The 23512-nt window shown below is 44.6% G+C and overlaps 1 protein-coding gene across 1 annotated transcript in view; it reads left to right on the top strand.

Moving 5' to 3' along the window:
• The window catches only part of LOC141075776 (protein argonaute-1), a 142191-nt gene that overhangs the window by 68447 nt on the left and 50232 nt on the right, over positions 1-23512 (top strand). Inside the window, exons 2-8 of the mRNA XM_073562925.1 lie at positions 9472-9655; positions 10552-10672; positions 10753-10934; positions 11047-11183; positions 12574-12708; positions 13024-13111; positions 13194-13341. Coding sequence (XP_073419026.1) covers positions 9472-9655; positions 10552-10672; positions 10753-10934; positions 11047-11183; positions 12574-12708; positions 13024-13111; positions 13194-13341 — 995 coding nt within the window. The remainder of the gene's footprint in view (positions 1-9471; positions 9656-10551; positions 10673-10752; positions 10935-11046; positions 11184-12573; positions 12709-13023; positions 13112-13193; positions 13342-23512) is intronic.

The following is a 23512-nucleotide window of genomic DNA, read 5'->3' as shown; positions in this document are numbered from 1 at the left end:
GACATATCATGATCCGCTCACATGGCCGACATCCCCGATTCCAAGGCGATCCTGCTGTCTGTGCTGTCGGAGGAGGACACAGTGATGGATCTGAAGCATTCCTGGTTCTGTTACAATCTCCTCAAGAAATTATCTCATTTCCGGTCAGCTTCAAGCACATCACTTCAGGTGGAACATCACGTGTGTGTGTTTTAAAATGCTCCTCGGGGCTCCGCCGTGTACTCCTGTGTCCGTGGGAAAAGCCCGCTTTGTATGCTTCGTACACACTTGGCTCCGCTCCGTACATCCCGTACACATATGGCTCCGCTTCGTATACCCCAAACACACGGCTCCGCTCCGTACACCAAGTACACACGCGGCTCGGCTCCGTGCACACGCGGCTCGGCTCCGTGCACACGCGGCTCGGCTCCGTGCACACGCGGCTCGGCTCCGTGCACACGCGGCTCGGCTCCGTGCACAGGCGGCTCGGCTCCGTGCACACGCGGCTCCGCTCCGTACACCTCGTGCACAGGCGGCTCCGCTCCGTACACCTCGTGCACACGCGGCTCCGCTCCGTACACCTCGTGCACACGCGGCTCCGCTCCGTACACACGCGGCTCCGCTCCGTACACCTCGTACACATACAGCCCTGCAACATCTACCCTGTAAACCCCTCCTGACCCCACACATACTTATCTCATCCAGCACCATGACAACAGCCAACAGCACAGCAGAGTCTTGCAGACACCAAGAGGCAAGGCTGTGCGCACAGGACCTGTGATGAGGTCACAGGAGGGGCGGAGTTAGGGGGTCACATGATCAGGGGTCTGGACAAAGGCTCCTGATCATGTGACCCCCTGACTCCTCCCCTCCTGTGACCTCATCACAGGTCCTGCGAACAGAGAAGGCAAGCGACACTGTGAGTGGCTGCGGGGGCGGGGGGTCTCATGCTACGGCGAGGATGGGGTGCATGGGGGAGGCGTGGTGGCTTATCTCCCTGCAGTGCAGGAGGAACTTGGAAACTATCACCGCCATGCCCACAGAGGGCCGGCGGCAGGAGCCACAGTGGCCGCAGCCGCTGGCAACCGGCCAGATGATCGGGCGCTGCCGCTCGTGGCCCACATGACAGCGGCCCAGCGGGAAAAAGCCCGGTTGGTTATATTGCCAATCCGGGCCTGGGGTAAACCCCTGTTTGGGCACGTGTCGGGGCTCGGAAGGGAAGGAGCACCGTCTGACTTTTTGAACACAAAATTGGCTGGAATCAATGGTGCCATGTCTCGTTTGGAGACCCCCTGATGTGCCTAAGTAGTGGAAACCCCTCAATTCTAACTCAACCCTAACCCTATCTCTAACCACAAACCTAACCCCAACACACCCCTAATCCCAACCCTAACCACAAACCTAACCCTAACACATCCCTCACCCTAATTCCAACCCTCACCCTAATGGAATAATGAAAATAAATATATTTTTCTTTATTTCATTATTTTTCACTAACTAAGGGGGTGATAAAGAGGGAGGGTTCATTTACTATTTTTTTTTATTTTGATCACTGTGATAAACTCTATCACAGTGATCAAAATGTACCATGACTGGAATCTTCCGGGTGCCGGACGGCAGATCTCGGCTGGCACACTGTGCATGCGCCCGCCATTTTCTTCCCGGAAGAGGGCGGCGCCCACCGGAGGATGCGGGAGGGCCCGAGGACCACCGGGGGGGGAATTGGGGACCCTATTTCTCTCTCCTTTGATGTGCGATCACATCAGAAGGGAGAAAGTAAATGCAAAATCGTGGCCTTTTTTTGCGGTCGCAGCTGTGAGTGATTGGGAGAAGGTGCTGTGGTCAGATGAGACAAAAATTGAGTTCTTTGGCATGAACTCAAATCGCCGTGTTTGGAGGAAGAGAAAAGTTGCCTATGACCCAAAGAACGCGGTCCCCACTGTCAAGCATGGAGGGAAACATTATGTTTTGGGGGTGTTTCTCTGCTAAAGGCACAGGACTACTTCACCTCATCAATGGGAAAATGGAAGGGGCCATGTACCGTAAAATCCTTAGTGACAACCTCCTTCCCTCCTCCAGGACATTACAAATGGGTAATGGCTGGGTCTTACAGCAAGACAATGACCCAAAACATACAGCCAAGGCAATAAAGGAGTGGCTCAAAAAGAAGCAGGTTAAGGTCATGGAGTGGCCTAGCCAGTCTCCAGACGTTAATCCCATAGAAAACTTGTAGAGGATGTTGAAGCTCCGAGTTGCCAAGCGACAGCCTCAACATCTTAATGATTTAGAGATGATCTGCAAAGAGGAATGGACCAAAGTTCCTCCTGACATGTGCGCAAACCTCATCATCAGCTACAAAAAAGCGTCTGAATACTGTGCTTGCCAAAAGCAGTTTTGCCACCAAGTATTAACTCTTGTTTGCCAAAGGGATCAAATATTTATTTCTCACTGCAAAATGCAAATAAAATTTTATTTAATTTTTACAATATGATTTTCAGGATTTTATTTTTTATATTTTATCTCTCAATGTTGAAATTAACCTACCCTTAAAATTAGACAGTTCATGTCTTTGTCAGTGGTCAAACTTACAAAATCACCAAGGGATCAAATACTTATTTCCCCCACTGTAATTGGCGGCAGATTACAATGTAGGTTTTCGTTTGTGTTTTTATTTTATTGGCATACAATGACTTGTATTTTTCTGTATATTTGACCCATGTAAATAAGAGTTTATGGGCAGCTACTTCATGAAGAAATGTTCAGTATTGCATGAAATCTGTCAGAAGTGGGGGGATGGTGTTCTCCATTGGGTAGGCAGATGTCTTGCTGTCTGTCAGTAAGACATCTGCCAGTCTACAACATTCTTTCTGAAAGCATTTAATTTAGAGCTATGCAATGCACAGAAAAGCTGTTTCCACACTACTGCTTCAGCCCATAACAAAACAATTGGCTGCACTACTGGCTTCATTTGTGAAAAACTTTCACCGTATATCTAACTGGTCAAGACCTATGGTTTAGTATGATTTACCTGGGCACTACATTGTCTGCCTCCATGATGCCTACTTAATTTGTTTTTTTTATGCTGTATACATCTTGTAGGCATAGAGCTGTAGCAGTAGGAAACTTTTTTACTTCATGTAAGTTACAAAAGTGCTTAGTTTGTGCAGTTTGATAGTTGGATATTAAATACAGTTATGTTAGCTATTCACTTTTGGACAGCCCCTTTATGCCTTGTAATAAAGCATTTCCATAGTAAATCAATGTAATTTGCTGCATTTTAGTTGGAAAACTTAATATTGAGTGTATTTGGCTTCTCCTGCCTTTATGGATAACTAGCTGAAGAGCTCAGCGTTGCCTGGGCATAGTAACTAACTGTGGTTACACCTCTCATTTTCCCCCACTCACACGTGCCCAGCAACTTCCTGTTATGAGCACAGCGGTGTAATCCATGAGGCTCCTCCCTTTCCCTTGACGTCATTCCTCACAGGAGCAACTCAGTAGTGAAGCAGGGCTGGTGCTGCACCTTATGTACATGCTCAGTAGTGAGGCAGTGCTGGTGTTGCACCTTATGTACATGCTCAGTAGTGAGGCAGTACTGGTGCTGCACCTTATGTACATGCTCAGTAGTGAGGCAGTGCTGGTGCTGCACCTTATGTACATGCTCAGTAGTGAGGCAGTGCTGGTGCTGCACCTTATGTACATGCTCAGTAGTGAGGCAGTGCTGGTGCTGCACCTTATGTACATGCTCAGTAGTGAGGCAGTGCTGGTGCTGCACCTTATGTACATGCTCAGTAGTGAGGCAGTGCTGGTGCTGCACCTTATGTGCATGCTCAGTAGTGAGGCAGTACTAGACCTTATGTGCATGCTCAGTAGTGAGGCAGTACTAGACCTTATGTGCATGCTCAGTAGTGAGGCAGTACTAGACCTTATGTACATGCTCATTAGTGAGGCGGTGCTGCACCTTATGTACATGCTCAGTAGTGAGGCGGTGCTGCACCTTATGTACATGCTCAGTAGTGAGGCAGGGCTGGTGCTGCACTTTATGTACTTGCTCAGTAGTGAGGCAGTGCTGGTGCTGCACCTTATGTACATGCTCAGTAGTGAGGCGGTGCTGCACCTTATGCACATGCTCAGTAGTGAGGCGGTGCTGGTGCTGCACCTTATGCACATGCTCAGTAGTGAGGCAGTGCTGCACCTTATGTACATGGTCAGTAGTGAGGCAGTGCTGGTGCTGCACCTTATGTACATGGTCAGTAGTGAGGCAGTGCTGGTGCTGCACCTTATGTACATGCTCAGTGAGGCAGGGCTGGTGCTGCACCTTATGTACATGCTCAGCAGTGAGGCAGTGCTGGTGCTGCACCTTATGTACATGCTCAGTAGTGAGGCTGTGCTGCACCTTATGTACATGCTCAGTAGTGAGGCGGTGCTGGTGCTGCACCTTATGTACATGCTCAGTAGTGAGGCAGTGCTGGTGCTGCACCTTATGTACATGCTCAGTAGTGAGGCTGTGCTGGTGCTGCACCTTATGTACATGCTCAGTAGTGAGGCAGTGCTGGTGCTGGACCTTATGTACATGCTCAGTAGTGAGGCGGTGCTGCACTTTAAATACATGCTCAGTAGTGAGGCAGTGCTGGTGCTGCACCTTATGTACATGCTCAGTAGTGAGGCGGCACTGGACCTTATGTACATGCTCAGTAGTGAGGCAGGGCTGGTGCTGCACCTTATGTACATGCTCAGTAGTGAGGCAGGGCTGGTGCTGCACCTTATGCACATGCTCAGTAGTGAGGCGGTGCTGGTGCTGCACCTTATGTACATGCTCAGTAGTGAGGCTGTGCTGGTGCTGTACCTTATGTACATGCTCAGTAGTGAGGCAGTGCTGGTGCTGCACCTTATGTACATGCTCAGTAGTGAGGCGGGGCTGATGCTGCACCTTATGTACATGCTCAGTAGTGAGGCGGGGCTGCACCTTATGTACATGCTCAGTAGTGAGGCAGTGCTGGTGCTGCACCTTATGTACATGCTCAGTAGTGAGGCAGTGCTGGTGCTGCACCTTATGTACATGCTCAGTAGTGAGGCAGTGCTGGTGCTGCACCTTATGTACATGCTCAGTAGTGAGGCGGTGCTGCACCTTATGTACATGCTCAGTAGTGAGGCGGTGCTGCAACTTATGTACATGCTCAGTAGTGAGGCGGTGCTGCACCTTATGTACATGCTCAGTAGTGAGGCTGTGCTGCACCTTATGTACATTCTCAGTAGTGAGGCGGTGCTGGTGCTGCACCTTATGTACATGCTCAGTAGTGAGGCAGTGCTGGTGCTGCACCTTATGTACATGCTCAGTAGTGAGGCGGTGCTGCACCTTATGTACATGCTCAGTAGTGAGGCGGTGCTGCACCTTATGTACATGCTCAGTAGTGAGGCGGTGCTGCACCTTATGTACATGCTCAGTAGTGAGGCTGTGCTGCACCTTATGTACATGCTCAGTAGTGAGGCGGTGCTGGTGCTGCACCTTATGTACATGCTCAGTAGTGAGGCGGTGCTGGTGCTGCACCTTATGTACATGCTCAGTAGTGAGGCGGTGCTGTTGCTCCACCTTATGTACATGCTCAGTAGTGAGGCAGTGCTGTGTGCTGTGGAATCAGAAGTCTGGGAAATTGAGGAGTCCGAGGCGCTGGTTTGGCTTACTGACTCCACAACCCTGGCTTTAATATCACATTTTATATGTTTTTAAAAAAAACCACTCTGATTAACAGAGCCGTACACCTGAGTTTTTCTGTTCCTAGAGTGCAAAGTGTTGCCCATGCAGTCGGCACAGCCATTAGATAATGACTCTGGTAGTAATAATAGAATTGTAGCTTGTTTATTAAATTGAGTCCAGTGAACCAATATGATCTTGGGACCACGTTGACAAGGTGTTTGTATTTGATTTTAAAGTATAGATTAAAAAAAATAAAAGAAAATACTGTATTAACAGACCTGAAATTATATTGCTCACTTCCCCCACATCTGTGGGGAGAACAAAAATCAAGGTTGGTAATTTACTGATTAGAATGCTCTTAGTTTTACTATGCGTGTCTTCGCTTTCATACAATTTGACAATGCAAGACCAACACTAAAATATGAACAAGTTTTAATGTTTTAGTTGACATGTGCACTAGCCTGGCTTTACCCTATTATAATTTGTCAGTAGCAAGCTTGATTTTCACAGCACAATTAGGTTTTCACACCAAAGAATTCAGGCCGTTTCGTGTCCAGTGAAGCGAAGGTGAAGAAGCTCATGTATGCATGCCCATAATTGTTGAAATTGGAAAAATAGCTCTGAAGCCCCTTGCAGGGTTACCATGGCATAGTAAGATGATGATGCTGATCTTTGGCCTCTTGTTGCAAGTATTCAACAAAACTCTTAGCCACTGCTCCCCCTCCCTCTCATCCTCCCAATAGTTTTTCTGTCTACAGACTAAACCCCCATCCAATGGGCCATTTCAGAATGGAGCCCCTGATTTAGTTGGTGTGGGTTCTGGAGGTCCATCAAAGCAGGATTTCCGTTTCCCAAGAAAAATGTAGTGGTTTTATTTTAGATCTTAAACCTTACTACGTTAATGATCATACAATATTGATGCAAAGTGGACAATTCGAAGCACCTTTGCCTTACATTTCAGTGATGGGGAAAAAAAAAGAAAGAAAAAGGCCTTTTTCTTTTTTAATAACCAAATGCCATTCTTGCCCGTAATGACCTTTGCCCACTCGGCTTGATTGGATGATGTACCCAATGGAGACAAGTGGTTGCATCATGTTTTAATTTCAATTTATTCTTTAAAAAGTAACCTTCAGTGTAATTATTTTTTTCATAAACCAATAGTACACGTGACAATAAAAAAAAAAAAATTACAATATACCTCATTATAGAAATCCACTTTCTCGTCCTGAACTGATCTCATATTCTCAGTTCACAGGTAAAATTCGACTTTTGTGAATCCAGATTTTCCCATTACTGGGATAGGAAAGGAAAGCTGGTGCTCATACACTTCTATGGAGAACTGTAACTGGTCTCGGGAGAACTTGCAGCAGAAAGTCTCTTGCCCCTTCCTTCTCCTTCTTTTAAAAGCCTCAACAGTGATATCTTTAATGGGACAACCTATTTTCACTGAATACAGAATTTTACCCTTGAATATTGGGACGAATCTAGAAGGTGAAAGAAGCAAAGTTGTTAGCTAAGATATATTACAATGTTCTTTATTGTGATGTGTATCTCCCAATCCCCTCATACCATGCACTGTCCTCTCTCCCCCACTGCATCTAGCTCACTCTCTGATTTTGAACCACTAACAGAAGAAGTAGTAATCAGGCTCCTTGCATCTTCTCGCCCTACCAGTTGCACCAGTGACCCCATTCCATCACATCTCCTCCAGTCCCTTTCCCCTGCTGTCACCACTCACGTAACAAAAATATTTAACCTCTCTCGCTCTCTTCCGGTATCTTTCCTTCCTCATTTAAGCAGGCCATCATACAGCCATTACTTAAAAAAACCATCCTGCGACCAAAACTGTGCCGCTAACTATAGACCTGTCTCTAATCTTCCCTTCATCTCTAAACTCCTGGAACGCCTGGTTCATGCCCGACTTATCCGGCATCTCTCAGATAACTGTGTCCTCGACCCTCTACAATCCAGTTTCCACTCTCTTCACTCTACTGAAACTGCCCTCAATAAAGTCTCTAATGATCTTCTAACAGCTAAATCTAATGATTTCTACTCCATGCTAATTCTCTTGGATCTCTCCACAGCGTCCAACACTGTGGATCATCAGCTCCTCCTCACTATGCTCCGTTCCATCGGCCTCAATGACACAGTTCTCTCCTGGTTCTCCTCCTATCTCTCTGACCGCTCCTTTACTGTATATTTTGCTGGTTCCTCCTTCTCTCATCTTCCCATTCCTGTTGGGGTTCTCAAGGATCGGTTCACTGCACCATAGCGATACAGCACATCTCTGTCAGCGCTTTGTTCCTTCTGCTGCTCCCCTCACAGCTCCACATGTGCAACTTGCCTACATTTCTGAACCCACAGTGTCAGTTTTTTGGACTATTAGCAAGGTTTACCCTTGTCTGAAGAAGGTCCATGATAGTGACCGAAACGTAACAAATAGAATGTACACCGTGTGGATTGTTAAGCTGTGAATAAAACGAAACTAATTTTTCTGCATTTGGGCGTGCCGGATTTCTTATTCTATATTGAACTGGGACTGGTATCCTTTTCTGTGCACCCCACATCTGAACTCTCGGAGTGACGTGTCTCTTTTTGTCACAAGGATCGGTTCTAGGTTCCTTCCTCTTCTCTTTGTATACTGCCCCTATTGGTCAAGCAATAATTAGATTTGGTTTCCAGTACCATCTCTATGCTGATGACACCCAATTATACACTTCTCCTGATATCACGCCTGCCTTTTTGGAAAACACCAGTGATTGTCTTACCGCTGTCTCTAACATCATGTCCTCCCTCCATCTGAAACTGAACCTGTCATATTCCTCACCATTCGTTATACTGATGCCTCTACCTTGTACCAGTCCTTACACTGGTTACCAATCCACTCCAGAATTCAGTATTAACTTATTACCCTCACCCACAAAGCACTCTATGGCTCAGCACCACCCTACATCTCCTCCATCGTCTCCGCCTACCAGCCCTACCCATTTCCTCCGTTCTGCTAAATGAACTGAGGTTAACCTCCTCAATAATCAGAACCTCCCACTCCCGTCTCCAAGACTTTCCACTTGCTGCGCCAATTCTTTGGAATGCACTACCCAGGTTAATATGATTAATCCCCAATCCCCACATTTTTAAGCATGCCCTAAAAACGCATTTGTTCAGACTGGCCTATCACCTCAACGCATTAACCTAAATATCCCTGTGTGGCCCTTTCGAAATTTTTTACCATAACCAGGTTCCTCACATCAGGTTGTCAAATGCTTTATACCTGTAATAGCCCTCTGTGTCTGTACCGTTACATATTTAGACTGTTAACCGGTTCATGCAGCATCACAGGAACACCCGATTCTTACACTATGGTTGGTCCAAACAATAAAAGCAATTGTTACCATCTACCTTTCATGTTTCCCCTTTTTCCTCATAGATGTAAGCTTGCGAGCAGGGCCATCATTCCTCTTGGTATCTGTTTTGATCTATGTTTTTATTGTTATGCTGTAATGTCTATTGTCTGTAGAAGTCTCCTCTATAATGTAAAGTGCTGCGGAATATGTTGGTGCTATAGAAATAAAATTGTGTACTATTGACTAATGAAATAAAAATTACAGTGATGATTACTCTTTAATACGTTTGGTAAAGATCAGCCTGTATAAGGGTTAGGAGAAAATGTGTGATCACTTGTGCTTAATTTTCCCACAGAATGTAACTCTGCTTGGAAGATCTCCTAGCCATTGTACATGTAACCCATGTGTGTGTTTTTTGTTTTTTTTGTTTTTTGTTTTTTTTTCTGCCAACAGCCCCAAGTGGGCTTGTTCCGCCATTACAGCAAGTGTTCCAAGCCCCACGTCGTCCTGGAATTGGCACAGTTGGGAAACCAATAAAACTTCTTGCCAACTACTTTGAAGTGGACATTCCCAAGATTGATGTCTACCATTATGAAGTGGATATTAAGCCAGACAAATGTCCCAGGCGTGTCAACAGGTGAATCTTAACAAACGCACCCAGTGTTTTGGCGTGGAGTTATAAATATAGGAGATTGTAATATGATGGCAGTGCTATGCAGTATAAGCGGCAATCGAAAGATTGTGCAGACTTTGTTTCATAATTGTGCCTGCCGTACTTCTGTTATTATACAGTTTTTAAACTTTGTGTATATGGAGATCATTGGTGGGTAGTAACCAGTGCATTCTGGGAACGGCCTTTAGAACCTCCGGATTTGGATATGCTCTAGCTCAGTCACCGTTAGTCTCTTAGATCCTTATACCAGCCCATATTTTCTGCTTTCAAACACATCAACTCCAACAAGCGACTGTTCACTGGCTTACTAATATTGTCCACCTCTGTGGTTCCCCGGGTGTTATATAGTGCTGTTTAGTAAGAAAAAAATGATACTATTTTAAAGGGAATCTGTCGCTAGGATTTTTTACAAAAAGTCGTGAGCGTGCATAATGTAGACAGAGATTCTTATTCTAGTGATGTCACTTACTAGGCTGCTTGCTTTAGTTTTGATAAGATTCCTGGTTTTTCAGCAGGGTTTTTCTCTTTGGTGACTGGTATACCTGCTGCCATGTAGTCCTCCATATTCATGAGCTCTGTTATCAATCCGTCCTCCCTTACTGATTTGCAGCTTTCTGTCTTTCACAGTGTGCAGAGAAAGCTGTCATCCAGTGATGTGAGCAAGGTTATACATAGCTCAGCATTCAGAGAACTGGTAGATCTGCAGTAGATAAAATGGGGATTATATAACAAATGCAGCAAGCAGCCCAGTCAGTGATACATTGCTGGAATTGGGCTGTCCGTCTCTATATTATGTGGTTTACTCTTATTTGTCATCGTATAAATCATCCCTATTTCTGAGATCTGTTTTATGCTTTCAGGGAAGTTGTTGAATATATGGTTCAACATTTCAAGCCACAGATCTTTGGAGACAGGAAACCAGTATATGATGGAAAAAAGAACATATACACTGTCACAGCATTGCCTATTGGTCATGAACGGGTAAAGCCTTACATTTCCCTTTTGGAGCAATCAGTATTACACTAGCTACGGCTTCATTCTATACATGTTTTGATATGCAGGTTGATTTTGAGGTAACCATACCTGGTGAGGGAAAGGATCGGATATTCAAAGTGTCCATTAAATGGATGGCAGTGGTAAGCTGGCGGATGCTCCATGAAGCTCTGGGGAGTGGAAGAATTCAGCTTCCTCTAGAATCTGTGCAGGCTTTAGATGTAGCAATGAGGCATCTTGCGTCAATGAGGTAAGAGCCTGATCTGTCTTCAGTGCATTTTACTACTTGGCATATGAGGTAATGTAGAAAGTTTCACGTTAGCTCTGTCATTTCTGGAATGCATTTGCTGATTTCTTTACAGGTATACGCCAGTGGGCCGCTCCTTCTTCTCACCACCTGAAGGCTACTATCACCCCCTAGGAGGGGGGCGTGAGGTCTGGTTTGGGTTCCATCAGTCTGTACGCCCAGCCATGTGGAATATGATGCTCAACATTGATGGTAAGAGGGAATACTCAATCCCATTTGTATTTCATTAAAACTAGTAATTTAATGTTCTTATTTATTTAACAAGTTTAGCACACACATCTTACAAGTTCCATTTGATCATTACTGAATCAAACGCTGCTGTACGTCGGTATTTGCTTTTGTTTTCTACACTATTTATCTAGATTAATGGTTGACTAAAGTTATGAAATCTGTTCCCTTTTTTATGCTTTTTTTTTTTTTTTTTTAACTTTATTAAAATGCATATGAAACAAAAAAGACCTAAGGCACGGAGTATGCCATAATCGGAATTAACAGCATGTTACATATCACAATATCCATGAAGGCTGTCGTAAGTGTGAGGCAGAGACCTGTGTCACAGGTAGGGGTCGCTGTGTGTTACCCCAAGGATGTGCACAGAGGTGTTTGGAGGCCATGAGAGTGCATTGCAGTCCCACACCTAGCTGTGATCGCAATGCAGACTAAAAATAAGTGTTAGTGTTGGGCATGCTAGTGTCTAAGGTAGATTTAGGGAAAACCTGCTCTGGGTTTTTGATATTTTGAAGCAGACTGCAAGATCGTAGTTGTTGATGTCGCAGTGATTTACAAGGAAAGCTCAGGAGTCAGGTCAAGCCCGAGATCTGTGAACCTTCATATCACTGATTGTACTTTGTCCCAAAAAAGAGAGATTAAAGGGTATCTGTCATCTCATTTTTGGGCAATTGGCTGCGGCCCCCGCCTTCAGGGGCTTATCTACAGCATTCCGTTATGCTGTAGATAAGCCCCCGATGTAACCTGAAAGATAAGAAACGAGTTAGATTATACTCACCCGGGGGTCCGGTCCGATGGGTGTCGCGTTTCGGTGCCTCCCATCTTCTAGCGATGATGCCCTCCTTCTTACTTCTGATGCAGCTCCTGCGCAGGCGTACTTTATCTGCCCTGTTGAGGGCAGAGTAAAGTACTGCAGGGTGCAGGAGCCGCGGCAGAAGTAAGGAGGAGGATGTCATCGCTAGAAGATGGGAGGCGCCGGACCGCGACACCCACCGCACCCGACCACGCCCCCCCGGTGAGTATAATCTAACTTGTTTTTCTTTCAGGTTACATCGGGGGCTAATCTACAGCATAATAGAATACTGTAGATATGCCCCTGATGGCGGTGGCCGCAGCTAATAGGCCAAAAATGAGGTGACAGATTCCCTTTAACTAATATGACCAAAAATTGTGTAATAGATCGTTTCTCATTGCTTCATCTACGACACATGAGGCTCTCCTCAGGAAAAAGAGTGTAGTCTAGTCGGGACTCTCTACTATCGAGATATCAATTTATTTCTGACCTCATGGAAAAATCAACAGATCGATGCTTTTGTTCCTTTTGTACCTTACCCATTTGTTTTCCTTGTTTTAGTGTCTGCTACTGCTTTCTACAAGGCACAGCCAGTCATAGAATTCATGTGTGAGGTTCTGGATATTCGAAACATTGATGAGCAGCCCAAACCACTTACTGACTCTCAACGGGTGCGATTCACTAAGGAGATCAAAGGTAATCCATTGTAGAATGGTTGTAACATACAAGTTTTCGATGTTTGTTGTTGGGTTGGTTTTTTTTATTAGTCCTTGTTCACATGTTGTGTTGCCACTGCTTTTTTTTTTTTTTCCTGTCATTTTATGAAAACCATGTTTTAAAAAATGCCATGCTTTAAAAAAAAAAACATGGTGCAAAACGTATCAGGAGCACATTAGGTCAACACGGCCTTATAGTTTAGACAAGGTTTCATATTAAGAAAATTATCACTTGCAGAATAGGCCCTGCAGTTTTACTGCAGACATTTGATACTACTTTTATGCATATGGATAGGTTTAAAAGTGGAAGTAACACACTGCGGACAGATGAAAAGAAAATACAGAGTCTGCAATGTGACCCGTAGGCCTGCCAGCCACCAAACGTAAGTAAGGCCAGAGGTTCTTGTACATATCTTGGGTTAAAAACCAGTATGTTTAAGTCTTGAATCTTATTTTATGTTTTAGGTTCCCACTGCAGTTGGAGAGCGGTCAGACTGTTGAATGCACAGTAGCCCAATACTTTAAACAGAAATACAACTTACAGCTGAAATACCCTCATCTTCCCTGTCTACAGGTGGGGCAAGAGCAAAAGCACACTTATCTACCTCTGGAGGTAAGATCTGCAGTCTTAACTATGAAACAGTGCAAAACTTCAGGTGCATCTAGTACATTGTGTTATGCCTGTTGTACAGTTATTCTGAAAGTGCCCTACCTGTGACAAAACAATAGGGGCGATTCATTAAGTGGCTTCTCTGTTGTCTTTCTTGACACCAGGCCTGCCTCTTTGCCCTGCTGTGCGTGCAGAAACGCTGACACCTGCCTGCTGTCCATTTAATCTAATAAAAGCAAATGTACCAAAGACGCATCTGGTATCCCCACATCCATGAAAAAAACTACAATACAAATATTATTTCTCCCACACCGTTTACACTGAAAAAATAAGAGGTGGAAAAACTATTCCAGAATGCCATGTGTCGTTCATCCAGTCCCACATAAAATGATATAAAAAAGCATCAGTCATGTGGACACCAATAAAAACTATGGGTCTTTATGCCAATAACAAGTCTAGATAGACCTCTGTACTTATTAAAACGTTCTCAAAATGATGCAAAAAAAAAATAAATTTTCCCTTCTCCCGTTACAGCACACCTGAGAGAGGGAATCCGCCCAGTCAAGCCAGGAACCCTACTGAAAATAAAAGGGCAGTACCTCTCCTTCGCCTCAGTTGGGTTTCCGGTCCTGACAGGGACCCTTGTGCTGAAGACCGTGGTTAAAGGATTTTTTTTCTTTTGTTTTTTTCTACTTACCCATGTCTGTCCTGGCACTGGAAGAACAGGCAGGACGCCTTTATGCCGGCCTTCGCGTTGTGAAAGCGCCGTCCGCGGGTCCCGGGGGCCTCGACGTACGAGCAGGCGTGGGCGCAGCATGGTCAGGGGTCCTGGCGGTCTGTAGCTCCAGGAGGGGCGGCTGCTTCCAGGTAACGCGTGTCTGGCGCGGCGCGCAGATCATGCGGGTAAAGGGGCGTGTCTGCGTGACGTCAGTAGGCGGTGCTAGATCCAATATGGCGGCGCCTAGGGGAAGAAACGTCGGCTGGCTGTACGCGTCCCAGCGTTATGGCGGGGTGAGGCAGGCACTCTTTTTGGGCACCGGAGGAGGCGGAGAGCGTAGTGGATCCCTCTTAAGGAGGGATGACCACAGAAGACACGCTCGTGTCTGAAGATGGAGCAGCAGCAGGAGCTCTCGCTTGGTCACCAGCATACCAGGAGGAGCAGCCGCTCGAGTGGTAGGAGCAGCAGTTGCCCTGCCCGGAGGTCACAGGACTCCTCAACATCCAGATGGGACGTTGTATGTGCCTCTGACCAGCCTTCGAACCCTTGATTGACAGTGGTGGTGAGTGATCTACGAGAATGTTACCCTTATGGTAATGGGGTCCATATTTTCTGCTTGATCACCAGGGGTCGAGGAAAGCTAGCACCAAAACAAAGAACAAGGAGTGTGCCCTTTGCAAAGCCTCACTGACAGTTCAGTGGCAGAAGAAACTCTGCGCTGACTGTATTAGTATAATGATACGGGAAGAGACTCCTGACTTTGCCACCGGCCTTAGAGCCATAATAAGCGCAAAAGTAAAAGGTTCCTTAAAGGCAGCCCTTAAAAGGGGGCAAGTTAAGCTGTAAGATTCTTACGGACTCTGAAGCCTCTGTGGGTGGGGATGGTCGTGAAAGATCTGTCCCCCTCCCTCTCCTCCTCCTCTATCCAGTCCTCGGTCTCCTTCTTGGACAGTGATGTTGGGCGCCAACCGTGCTTCACAGCTGAGGATGTGGAGAGACTGGTTAAAGCGGTCAGATCTACGATGGACCTAAAAGAGGAGAAAACACAGAGATCCTTAGAGGATGTTATGTTTGGAGGAAAAAAGGAAGTGCACCTTCCCTGTCAATACAAAAGTTAAAGCGCTAATAGAGAAAGCGTGGAAAAAAACAGAAAGGTCTGGTACCTTACTTTCCTCATCTAAAAGGAGGTACCCTTTTGAGGAGAAAGACTCAAGACCTGGGAAAAAAATCCCTAAAATCGATGGGGCTGTGGCTAGGTCCTCAAATATCCCTGTCTTTTAGAAGATTCTGGAGTACTAAGAGACCTGCTTGACGAAAAAGCGCATGGATTCTTAAGGCACACCTGGGAGGCGGCAGAAGGGGGATTAAAACCAGGGATAGCGGGGACATGTACTGCCCGCTCTCATGATCTGGCTACAGCAGATAGAGGATCAGCTGAGAAATAAGTTGCCACGCAATGAGATGCCAGCCAATATGGCCCTAGTGCAAGGGGCAGCAACCTTCTTAGCAGACTTCTCAGTGGACTCGGTAAGATTCGCAGCCAGGGCGGCAGGCTTGTCTAATACGGCGAGACGCGCCCTGTGGCTAAAAGGGTGTCGGAGTGATTTACCGTCCAAGAATAGACTCTGTTCCATCCCGTGTGATGGCCAATTCCTCTTTGGACAGAAGCTGGAGGATATTTTGGAGAAGGCTGGGGATAAAAAGAAAGGCTTTCCCCATTTTCCAGCGAGACCAAAAGGCCTTTTCAGAGGAGAAAATTTTAATAGGGGTTTTCCCCCGGGAGAAAGAAAAAAAATTGGGACTTTAAGGTCAGGAAAGGGTCTGTCTACATTTTCAATGGGCCCTCTACGTCAGTGGTTGGGTACTGAACATCATCAAAGACTGCTTAAAAAGAAAATTCATCCGTCCACCTCGGCAGACCTTTGCTTTAACACCTCGCAGAAAGTCCCAAGAGGAACAACTAACCCTGGAGACGGAGGTCTTCAGTCTAGTGCAGAAACAGGTGCTACGAGAAGTCCCAACTCAGGAGGAAGGAAGGGGATTTTATTCCCCCCTCTTTTTGATACAAAAGCTGGACGGTTCTTGGAGAACCATTGTCAACCTGAGGAGACTCAACTAGTGGGTAGAGAATTGCTCCTTCATGATGGAGTCAATAAACACGGCCATAAAAATGTTATTCCAGCACTGCTTCATGGCAGTAATAGACTTAAAAGATACCTACTATCAAATCCCAATCCAACGGGAATATCAAAAGTACCTGAGTAGCTCTCTGGGTCCAAGAACAGGTTAGGCATTATCAATACACAGCCCTTCCATTCGGTCTATCTACAGCTCCAAGAGTCTTCACCAAAGTGATGGCGGAGGTAATGTCATACCTTCGATCCTGGGACATGGTAATCATCCCATACCTCGACGACTTCCTTGTAGCGGGGAGGTCGGAAACTCACTGTACTCATCAGGTGAAGGAAGTATTGTTAACCCTAACTGAGTTAGGATGGGTGCAAAACGCCCTCAAGTCAAAGTTGGAGCCACAAAAAGTACAAACCTTCCTAGGGTTGATCCTGGATTCTGAACGCCAACTCTGCCTCCTACCAAAAAGCAAAGTGGTCAAGATAAGGAGCCTGGCTCTGACAGCAATAGAGCAGCCTATAATGACATTGAGGAGGGCGATGTCCCTACTAGGCTCATATTTCACCTAAGACCGTTGCAGTGGGAAGTCCTGTCAGCGCAGAAATCATTGAAAGGACGTTTAGAAGGAAAAGTACATCTTTCCTTGGCCGTAAGAGATTCCCTAACCTGGTGGACCATAAGGGATCATTTGACATCAGGTCAGCGGTTTAGACCAGTCGAGGACTTTATCAAAACTGATGCTAGTGGTTCAGGTTGGGGAGCACACCTAAGAACCCCACTCAGTACAAGGAACCTGGTCTTCTCTAGAAAGAGATCAGGGTTCGAATATAAAAGAACTTTGGGCTGTAGAAAAGGCCTTGAGACATTTTCTCCCGTTACTTCAGGGCCGTCAAACCCAGGTCATGTCGGACAATTTAGCAGTGGTAGCCTTTATCAACCACCGGGGGGACAAAATCCCGTGGCCTCATGGAGGTTTCAAACCTCCTGTTTCAATTAGCAGAGCCACACTTGTTGTCTCTCACGGCACTACATATAAGAGGCATTAAATGTCCAAGCAGACTTCCTGAGTTGAGGGCTTTCATATGGCAGGCTGGAATTTAAGAGGGTGCTACTGAGTCACCAGGGGTTCTCACCAGGGCTAGTCTCCACCCTGTTGAAAATTAGGAAACTGATCACATCAAGAATTTATGGTAGGAAACCGATCACATTGAAAATTTATGGTAGAACATGGCACAAGTTCCTGGAATTCTTGGGTCAACCTTTTGTGGGAGGTAGCGCTGGTGGGACCTATCCTAGAGTTTCTGCAGGCTGGGTTGCAACTTGGGTTAGCAACTAGTACCCCCAAGGTCCGGGTGTCAGCCTTGGGAGGGCCCTGTAGAATTGCAACCTAGCATTCAATAGGTGGGTGTCCTGCTTTATAAAAACTTGTAGCAGGTCTAGGCTGATCATTGTTCCAAAGATTCCTCCCTGGGACCTGAATCCTGAATCTAGTCTTGGAGGCTTTAACCAGGGACCCTTTTGAGCTATTACAGGAGTTATCACCAAAATTTCTCACATTTAAAACGGTGTTGCTAGAGGCCCTAACATCAGCCCGTAGGGTGAGCGACTTGCAGGCCCTGTCTATATGTCCTCATACACTCAGGTTTTTGATGACAGGGTAGTGTTAAGACCAGATCCGGCCTATCTACCTACGGTAGTTAAGTTTCATAGGAGCCAGGAGATCACCTTGCCGGCTACCAGTAAGTAACTTTGGTGTTTTTTCTTCTAAAATATTTTCTTATTCAAAAGTAGTAATCCATAAAAAGTTATAAGTTGGGTATCACTGTAATCGTATTGACCCATAGTACAAAACTGTATCTCTGGTTATTTCGCATGGGAAATTCACACCATCATGGCACTGTAGAAGGGCTAAAAAAAAAAAGTGCGTGGGGGGGGGGGGACCCTCAAAAAGTCAGTGACCGATAGTGTTGGCATCTTTGAAATTGTTCCAGAAAATGAAGTATTTCTCCCATAAAAAATATAGCAATTACACATGCTTTGTTATACACATTGTGACTGGTTGACTCACTTGACTACTTGCAGAGGTAAACACAGGAATGTTTTTTGGTTAAGTCACCTGCTGGTTTATTACAAGACCGCATAAACCATGGCAAGGTTTGACAAAATAAATATGGCCTTTCTGGCATAACTGCAAAACAAAAAATAAAGCCTTTGCTGTGATTTTTCTGTGAGAGGTTTGCCTGCTCAGACCACCATATATCTTCAGCTCCTCCTGGAGCCACGTCTGAAGACTTTCCTCTCCAAACACACAACACAGAGAGGAAAAAAAAAAAAAAAAGCAGTGGCTGCAAATTTAACTTTCCAGTCACACCCTTGAGGTGGAGATATGGTGAGTAGGCATCCCGCCCATCTCTGACCTACTCACTAAAAACCTGACCTACTCACTAAAAACCCGACCCTTGTAATGGGTGGTTAACCCTTTTAGCACCTAGCATGCTGGGGAGAAACATATGGGTTTCACATCATGGAAGAAAGCAATATTCCTCACACATTTCCCCTCACATACAGTGCCAGTGACCCTGTCACAACATGGGTTTTTTTTTTTCTTTTTGTGTGTATTGGAACAACACAAAAAAAGAGAAAGCAAATTCGACATAATTTCACACAAACCCCCTGAAAACGGGCTGGACAAAGTTGTTGGCCACTCAACTTAATATTTGGTTGCACACCCTTTGGAATAAATATTGCAGTCAATCGCTTCCTATAACCATCAACAAGCTTCTTGCACCTCTCAACTGGAATTTTTTGGACCACTCCTCTTTACCAGATTGCTCCAGGACTCTCATATTTGGGTGTTCTCCCAACAGCAATTTCAAGATCTCTCCACAGGTATTCAATGGGATTTAGATCCAGACTCATTGCTGGCCACTTGAGAAATCTTTGTTTTGTTTCCATCCATTTCTGGGTATTTCTTGAAATATGTTTGGAGTCATTGTCCTGCTAGATGTAGGATGTAAACCCAGCTTTGAAATACTAGTTGCTACATTGCAACCCAGAATCCACTGTTAATTTTCAGAGTTGATTATGTCTTGCATTTAGTCATGGCACCCAGTGCCAGAGGCAGCAAAACAACCCCAAAATATATTGAACCTCCACCATATTTGACTGTAGGTACTGTGGGTTTTTTTTTTTTTCTAGGCCTCATTCTGTTTTCGTTAAAAAGAATGATGTTCTTTACCAAAAGGCTCGATCTTGGTCTCATAAGATGCTATCCGAGAAGGATTTTGGCTTGCGTAAATCCTGGCAAACTGCAGTCTGGCTATTTTTTTGTGTCTGTAAGCAGTGAGATCATCCTTTGTCTCCTGCCATAGTGTTTATTTTCATTGAAATGTCGACAGATTGTTCTTGCTGACACCGATGCACCCTGAGCCTGCAGGACACTTTGAATTTCTTTGGAACTTGATTAGGGCTGGTTATTCATCATCCGGATTATCCTGCATTGCTACCTTTCATCAGTTTTTCTCTGCCGTTGAGGGAGAGAAGCTACAGTGCCATGGGTTGTAAACGTCTTGATTGTGTCACGCACCGTGGGCAAAGGAACATTAAAATCTCTGATGGACTTGTAACCTTGGGATTTGGTTCTCAAGTCCTCAGACAGTTCTCTCTTCCTCTTTCTGTTCTCCATGCTTGGTGTGGCACACATAATGCAAAGATTAAGTCAACTTCTCCCCTTTTTATCTGGTTTCAGGTGTGATTTTCATATTGCCCACACTTGTTACTTGCCACGGGTGAGTTTGAATGAGCATCACATGCTTTAAACAAAGTTGTTTACCCACAATTTTGGAATGTTGCTAACATTTTTGTCCAGCCCATTTTGGGGGTTTTGTGTCAAATTATGTAAAAATTGCCTTTTTTAAAATTGTTTCATGTTTTTCCAATCCACACAAAAATAGACATGTGTCTACCAAAATCTGTATAATTTACAACAATTTACCATGAGAAATGTCTTATTTTCTGCAGCAATTTCAAAAGTGCCAACAATTTCAGCCATGACTGTATATACCCAAAAATGGAACCAATGAAAACGAAGTCTTGTCATATCAAAAAAAGCCCCTGTTTATCTGTTAAAAGAAATCGAACCACAGGTTTTTGACTTCTAGTCTGAGAGCGGCATGATTTAGTAACAGAAACCTGATTCTATTGAAGTGTTAATTGTTGGCCTGCTTACTGTAGTTTTAATTAAATCACAATTTTTTTTCACTAGAGGGCTAGTAAACCTTCTGCCATATAGTTCTCCATATTAATATGCTGTGTATAACCCTCCAGCCACCACTGATTGGCTTCTTTCTGTGTACACTATGCATGTGCAGAAAGCTGTTAATCATTGATGGGGGCGGGTTTATGCAGAGCTCAGCAGTTAGAGAACTGATAGATTTACAGGAGATAAAACTGCAGAAAGCAGCCCAGTAAATGGAGTCCGGGTCTCTGCCTATACATCATACTGCTCTCAGATGGGCTAGCACACTGTACTCGCCTTCTCAAAGTCCACAAGTAAGTCTGTCACTGCTCTTGTCGATTATCTTGTATTGCCTGCCACGCTGTTGTCACGTTGACAGCATGGCAGCCAATCTGGGAGCTCAGCAGTTTTAGGGCTGGGTGTTCCATCTATGCTAGAATGCTGCTATCAGGGCCAGTAAGTTCACATTTTGGTTGATGTGCTGTCAGTGTGACATCAATGCTACATCCAATGCAGGGGCACACACAGACAGAAGGTGGCTCCTGTGCAAGAACAGTATACATTGGGGAAAATAATTATTTGATACACTGATGATGGTGCAAGTTTTCCCACCTACAAAGAATGGAGAGGTCTGTAATTTTTATCGTAGGTACACTTCATCTGTGAGAGACACTCTAAATTAAAAGTCAGAAAATCACATTGTATGATTTTTAAATAATTAGCATTTTATTGCATGAAATAAGTGTTTGATCAACTACAAACCAGCAAGAACTCTGGCTCTCTCAGACCTGTTAGTTTTTCTGTAAGAAGCCCTCTTAATCTGCACTAATCTGTAATAATTGCACTTTATTGAACTTGTTATCTGTATAAAAGACACCTGTCCACACATACTCACTCAATCACACTCCAACCTCTCCACCATGGTCAAGACCAATAAGCTGACTAAGGACACCAGGGACATAATTGTAGACCTGCACAAGGCTGGTATGGGCTACAGGACAATAGGCAAGCAGCTTGGTGAGAAGGCAACGAATGTTGGCATAATTATTAGAAAATGGAAAAAACACAAGATGACTGTCAATCTTCCTCTGTCTGGGGCTCCATGCAAGATCTTGCCATGTGGGGTAAGGATGACTATGAAGTCAGAAATCAGCCCAGAGAGGACCTGGTCAATGACCCGAAGATAGCTGGGACCACAGTCTCATGTCATTAGTAACACACTACACGGTCATGGATTAAAATACTGCAGGATACAAGTCCAGCTCACCAGACATAGCATTCCAACATCGGAGCACGAGACCGCTGTGTCAAAGCGCACAATCCAAGGCAATGAGAAAAAACTTTGTCCAGCTCCACGATGTAGTGAAAAATATTCTTTATTCACTCAATAGAAATGAGGTTTATAAGCCAGCATGAGTTACAAGGCATGCGATCGATCAAAATGCCTTGTAACTCATGCTGGCTTTTAAACCTCATTTCTATTGAGTGAATAAAGAATATTTTTCACTACATCGTGGAGCTGGACAAAGTTTTTTCTCATTAAAATACTGCACAGCATGCAAGGTCCCCCTGCTCACACCAGTACATGTCTGTTTGAAGTTCGCCAATGACCATCTGGATGATCCAGAGGAGGCATGGGAGAAGATCAGATGAGACCAAAATACAACTTTTTGGTATCCATTTAACTTGCCGGGTTTGGAGACAGACGGAGGATGAGTACAACACCCAAAAACACCATTCCAACCGTAAAGCATGGTGGGGCAAATGTCATACTTTGGGGATCTCTTCTGTAAAGGGGACAGGATGACTGCACCATATTGAAGGAAGGATGGATGAGGTCATCACGTGATTTTGCCCAAAAACCTAATATCAGTAATGGCATTGAAGATGGATCGTGGCTAGGTCTTCCAGCATGACAATGGCCCAAAACACACAACCAGGGCAACTAAGGAGTGTCTCCTTAAACAGCATTTTAAGATCTTGGAGTTTCCTAGCCAGTCTCCAGACCTGAATCCAATAGACAATCTTTGGAGGAAGCTGAATCTCAATGTTACCCAACGACATCCCCAAACCTGAAAGATCTGGAGATCTGTATGGAGTAGTGGGCCAAAATCCCTGCTGCAGTGTGTGCAAACTTGGTCAAGAACTACAGGAAACGTCTGACCTCTGTAATTGCAAACAAAGATATCTGTAACAAATATTAAGTTCTGTTTTTCTATTGTATCAATAATTCTTTCATGCAATAAAATGCAAATTAATTCTGTAAAAATCATACAATGTGATATAATTAAATATTTTAATTTATTTTAATCTGTACGAAAAAAATGACAGACCTCTCTATTCTTTGATAATTTACGGAAAACTTGCAATATTGGCAGTGTATTAAATACTAATTTCCCCCACTGTATGGGCTTTTTTCATTCCACTTGTTCATCATAATGCATCCTATACCGAAGCTGCAGCGGCTACTACCCAGACATGTACAGCATTGTATGTGTTTGTGATATCCATGTATGTATCAATTAATCATCTGTTTTTACTGACACTTCATTAGTCTGTCTGATTGTGTATAAAATATCATGTTAAAATAACTTTTTCTGACTATTCACACCAGTCAGGGATACTAAATGACTAGTGTTAAAGGAATCTGTGAGAGTGATCCAAGTTCCCTCAAATTATTCATATGGATATGTTTTTCACTCAGTGTTCTCCACACCTTTTGTGGTGCAATTTGTTGCTCACTCACTGAAAGAAAAAAACTGTTTTTAAATTATATGCAAATTAAGCTTTAGTGCTCGGAGTATAAGAGCACTTTCCAAGTCTCTGCCTTCCTGGCTCTCTTCCCCACCCAGCCCCACTTTCTTTTGCTTTACTGACTGCTCACTGGCTTTGTAGTAATACCAATGAGTTGTCAGTCAAGCAGAGAAAAGTGGGGCTCAGCAGCTAACACAGCAGGCAGAGGCTTAAGAAGTTCTCTGATCACATACAGAGCACTTAAAGGGAAGGTCTGGTCTTGTGAATATCTGCAGACTTTTGAATCTTTACAGCACATGCACTGCATGCTGTTGAGACTGGAAAGTCATGTGACC

Source organism: Dendrobates tinctorius, unplaced genomic scaffold (genome assembly GCF_039654945.1).
Source record: "Dendrobates tinctorius isolate UK_male_01 unplaced genomic scaffold, ASM3965494v1 ptg000015l, whole genome shotgun sequence".
Classification (NCBI taxonomy): Eukaryota; Metazoa; Chordata; class Amphibia; order Anura; family Dendrobatidae; genus Dendrobates; species Dendrobates tinctorius.
This window is presented reverse-complemented; position numbering and strand designations above follow the sequence as displayed.